This window comes from Macadamia integrifolia, chromosome 4, assembly GCF_013358625.1.
Source record: "Macadamia integrifolia cultivar HAES 741 chromosome 4, SCU_Mint_v3, whole genome shotgun sequence".
In the NCBI taxonomy this organism is placed as follows: Eukaryota; Viridiplantae; Streptophyta; class Magnoliopsida; order Proteales; family Proteaceae; genus Macadamia; species Macadamia integrifolia.
In genome coordinates, this window is record NC_056560.1 from 18,296,772 (window position 1) to 18,301,898 (window position 5,127).

The following is a 5,127-nucleotide window of genomic DNA, read 5'->3' on the forward strand; positions in this document are numbered from 1 at the left end:
CTCACCTCTTAAAGTTACAATGGAAAAGTCATCCCCCAACTACCAAAGGTGGAAAAGTCTTCATCCCCCACCTACCAAAGGTGGAAAAATCTTCATCCCCCACCTACCAAAGGTGGAAAAGTCTTCATCCCCCAACTACCAAAGGTGGAAAAATCTTCATCCCCCAACTACCAAAGGTGGAAAAATCTTCATCCCCCACCTACCAAAGGTGGAAAAGTCTTCACCCATCATCACTTACAAAAGTGAATTGATCCCCCCATTTAGAAAAGTAAAAGTAAAAGTAAAAGTAACTTCTAACCACTTAAATTGAACCGATATTGGACCAACATGGACCATGGTTCAATTGGAACTAAACTAAGACATAAAACATGAAAAAAACTAAGTATGAAATTAATAAGCATCAACAAGGTAAGGCCACATGCTAGTTACTCTTGTTGGCCTTCTTCCTACGGATGTAGGTCTTCAGATCTGCATCAGCAAGGGGCAATGATGTTGAGAAAGATTATAGGGAGCTTAAAAGAGTAGAAAGGGTGAGGAAAGACGTGCATATCTTAGAGGTGGTAAATATGCTGCTGATTGGAGAAAGAAGATCCATTTAGCCAACTCTATTTAGTTTGGATAAGGCTGAGTTGAGATGAGAATGGCCACTTACAAAATATGTGTAATCGAGACAATTGAATGGCCTGTGAGGAGTGATGCAGTTAGTAGTTGGTTTCAATAGGGTTATTTATTTAAATTATAATTTTAATTTATCTTGTTGGAGTTGGTTAACGATAGGAGTCGGTAGGAAGTTGGTTTTGAGTTATTTTTTTATTTTCTTTTATTCCTGTTGATGGAGTTGTAGATAGAGTCCAAGTTAGAGTCAAATTTTATTTTAGTTTTAGGATTAGATTAGGACTTCTTAGTTTGCTTCTATATAACAGCATGTTCCCAACAAATTTTGGTGGGATTTTGGAGAATTGAATGAAGAAGTTGGTATATGCTTGCCTGCATGTGTAACTGTGTGCTCTTTCGCTCTATTCTCTCTCTCTCTCTCCTTGATCAAGCCAGTTCTTATTCCTCCTTCCAGGTTTGATCTCTATTCCATTTCTTATATTTCTTCTTCTCTCTCTCTTACTATTCTTCTTTTTTTGTTTTTGCCTTCAATGCTCTATTCTGGGGGGTACTTATGGCACCCAGTTGTTGACATTGATCTCTCCCGATACCCTTCGGATCAGTTTGAGATTTTAACGGCTCAGCGCCTCATCCCTCTAATAGAAACGACTCACTTGCACAGTTTCGAGTCAAGATTTGACCTTCTACTGGAATTTCTAACCCGGACTTCAAATCTAGTTCCAATTTTCCAGCAGAACCTGTTCACTATTTTGTAGACGAATCTCCAGCTGCTGGTTCACCGTATTGCGGGATGGATTCAATAGAGCATTGATTAATCGACTTCTTCCTGACTTTTTGAGTCGATACAAGTCAATTTGGTAGAGATGGATCGAACACTCCTTATGCTGGTCTACCGCTGGATTTCTTTTACTTCACGAGGTTGAAGAAGAAGCAACCCCAAATTTACATATTTGCTCTTCTATTTGCTGTCTCACCTAAATACCCTTTGTTTCCTCTAATTTCCATTATTATCTTCCTTATTTTAATTTCCAGGAGTACCTTCATACATGATACTTTATTACAACTGAGTCTTGATTCTGTTTTATTACCAAAAAAAAGAACTATACTGTTCACAATATTTACAATTCTGCCATCGTTCCTTAAGTTATTTAGAGTTTGGTTGGTCCCACAAGCGTTCCAATTTAAGGGTTTCAGAACCTGGAATTGCATCGAGGAGTGATGTGGTATAATTAGAGGTAGTTAAGGATTGGGGGAGCCAAAGATGATTTGGGATGAAGTCCTCTGATCAAAGATTCTAGTCCTAGTGAGTTAGCAGCAGAATGGCCTTAAATAGGGTGGAATGGGAGAATGAGATTTGTTGTGTCGTTGACATAAATAATTGGGATATGTTTACCTGAGTTGAGTTGATTTTTTGTCCTCATACGGTCATACCCAACCATTCAATATGGCCTCATGTAGCAAGTTGAATGACCCCTGAAATAACTAATTTTGGTCTTACTAGTTACTATGACATAAGAGAGTCCACACACCCTTTTTTTTCTTCTTTTACATATTGTGCTGCTGAGATTCTATTTCTATGAATGATTTGTCTTCAGTATTTTACTATGATATAAATTATAATTACATGATTTTTCTTTACATATAGTCCTTATAACTCATGGTCAGTTTCTCTTGCACAGGGTCACATCATCCAAGGTATATAATGCTGTTCCACCTCCACAGCAGTTGTTGGCCGGAGTTGAAAGCAATGGGAGTGAACAGAAACAAAATTTAGGTCCAATTGGTGACTTGACTTCATCTGCTATGGGCTCTACTCCTATTCCTCATGTTTCCCCGATCACAGTCCCTGGAGTCTCTGGTGTATATCCTCAAGCGACAATTTTACAACCATGGGGATTGCCCAGTTATGGACCTCCTCAATCAAACATGGTTTGCTATCCCCAGCCTGCAGTAATAGGTGGGACAAGATATAGTGGATATGAAGGGATATATCCGCAAGCCACTCCATTGCAACAGGTTGCCTTAGCCCTGAGACAGTCACCTTCTCCTGTCACTTCCGTTACAGCCCCTGTGGTGTCAGAAGGAAGCACTAGCACATCACCAAAAGTGAATCAAAGCTCCAATTCCAAGGAGAAACGGCTTGTGCAGAAGAGAAAGTTTCAGGAGTTACCAGTAGCTTCTAATGGGCTTGACAAACCCCTTAAGGTATGTATTCAAGCTTCCATTTACTTCTCATTACTCACGGCTATTGATGAGGTCCTTTAGGATCTCTCCCTCATTTTCCCCCTTTTTTGAGGTTCTGATATTTTATGTCGAACAGTCTTGATCTCTCTGTAGAGCGGTGTATAATTAGATAATAAATAAAGAGATTTAACCTTTTGTGGCACTTAATGTCTTAGGTCTGTTTCCCAGTAACTCCTTATGTATCTCACGTCTACGGGGTCAGCACTAATGGGTGGACCCATCCCAAAGATAGCATGCACAAAATCAGCTCGAATGGATGCTGCTTACACCTATAGAAAGATGTTTAACCACCTTATTTGTGCATTGTTATTTGAAGCCTTTTCAGCTATATATGGACTTTCTAAACCACCTGATCTATATGTTGATTGTTTAAGTGATTTTTTGGTCTGATGCTCTTTTTATGGCACCATGACTACTTATAAGCACCACATAGCTGTTGAGTGGCCTGGGGCCCAAGTTATTGCGTTCCAGTTCCTACTTTGTCTTTGTCTCCCCACCCATCCGGACCTGGACTGGCCCATACCTTGTCTTTTAGATAGTAAGTATTGTATAGTTTTTTCTGCTTTCATTGAACTGTTATTCGATTATTACAAAGGAGGTCCATCTTTGTTCAGCTGAGAAGTTGCACTATTAAGCTATCATGGTTTCCCTGCCACTGGTTTCTCTGTATTACGTGTTTTACATCGTACAAGGGTTTGCATTGTAAATTCCTTCGACACCTCCTGAGTAATGTTATTATTAGGTACTTTCCTCTTGTTTTGCAATGTCTTTAAGCTGTGGCCACATTCTGGTATTACTCTTTACCTCGATAATTCTTCTTAAAGAACAGATTGCAAATGGCTCATTTAACTTTGTTTTTGTTTTTTAGTTTTTAAAAGAACAGCATGAATAAGCCAATGATTTGGTTATCTTCAAATGCTTTGTATTTCTTTTGAAATTCAACTGATTGTTAGTGATGCTGACACTTTCTACTTATTATTCCAGGTATTTTCTCTGACCTTCTATGAAGCTGACAGGATGATAATGAACCTGTCCATTGGACCTTTGGTTTGTATGTTTCACAGGGTTTTCTATTCAGGAGGCGGCCTTATATGCAGGAACTTGCTATTTGAAGCTTTATCCTAAATCCAATCCCAGATTTCGTGTGCTTTGCTTTGAGTATGTTTTTCATACTGTTGTTGAATCACACACAGACAACCCCCCAGGAACTCATCCCTCCTTTTTTGGCCTTTCCATCAGCGAATTAATCCACTTGTTTCTATGTTGCTATTGATCCCAGAAGTTTCCACTTGGACTGTTGGTTTCATCTTTTGTATTGTCGTGAAACATTTAACTGCATATTTTTTTTTGCCCGTTGCGTCATTGTCGTCGTTGCTTTCAGGCCAATTTCCACGCAAATAGAGGTTTTTTCCTATTTACTCTGGAACCATCAATTGCCGCTCATGTGCCTTCTGTTTCAGTATTGTATATTAATAAGTTGTTCAGTTTCTTTACTTGAGCATGACATTTATTTATTTGATTTTAGATACAGTTCTTGTCTCTTTTTTTTTTATTTGTAGTTAACTGATCTACCTATGAGTGCATTTAGTCTTTGTTGTTGTCTTTGACTGTCACTGAGGAATTGGACTTCGACTTTGTTAGAATTCTTTGCAGGGATTAGAATTTCTCAAGCCAGGTACACCCTCAGAGGATTTGGGCCCGAGGGATATTTCATCCATGCCACCCCCACAGAAATTGATCCAGGCATCATCCAGTGGGATGCTCCCGCCCCCTCCAAGGACCATGAAGCCGCCACCACCACCAAAGTTCATGTCTTCAAGGACCATGCCGCCACCACCGCCACCACCACCGAAGTTTATGTTGTCAACTTCATCCCCTAAAGCAAATGGCATTAAGTTGAAATCGGACCCTGTCTCTGGTACTAAAATAAATATTTGTTTGCCTTTCCATCTCTAGATGCTGAATTTGTTTCTCTGATGTTAGGAATGTTTGCATTCTGAATGGAGGGAAATTGGAAATTGTGTTTGCTTTCCCTTCTGTGCAATGCTTCCATTATCGTTTCCATATATATTATATATATGGGATTTTTTTATTGATACCGCTCAAGGTGTCAAACAATTTGTAACCTTACTTTTTTGCCCTTTTAACATTACATTTTTTAGTAATGGTCATTCTTATCATTTCACATGTGCTTGAAAATATGAGTAGAGACTGCTTTTGATGGTGACATGGTAAGTCACTTTCAAATTTTTTTAACCCCCCCCCCCC

General features: G+C 39.1%; 1 protein-coding gene across 4 annotated transcripts in view; it reads left to right on the forward strand.

Moving 5' to 3' along the window:
- LOC122076784 (protein RIK) overlaps positions 1-5,127 on the forward strand; it is a 12,683-nt gene that overhangs the window by 6,641 nt on the left and 915 nt on the right. For 2 of the 4 annotated variants that reach the window (XM_042642328.1, XM_042642330.1), the window contains 2 exons: positions 2,295-2,820; positions 4,501-4,777. In XM_042642328.1, the coding sequence (XP_042498262.1) occupies positions 2,295-2,820; positions 4,501-4,777 (803 nt within the window). Of the gene's footprint in view, positions 1-2,294; positions 2,821-3,843; positions 4,778-5,127 lie in introns of those variants that run through there. The other 2 variants (XM_042642331.1, XM_042642329.1) reach the window with 2 other exon arrangements.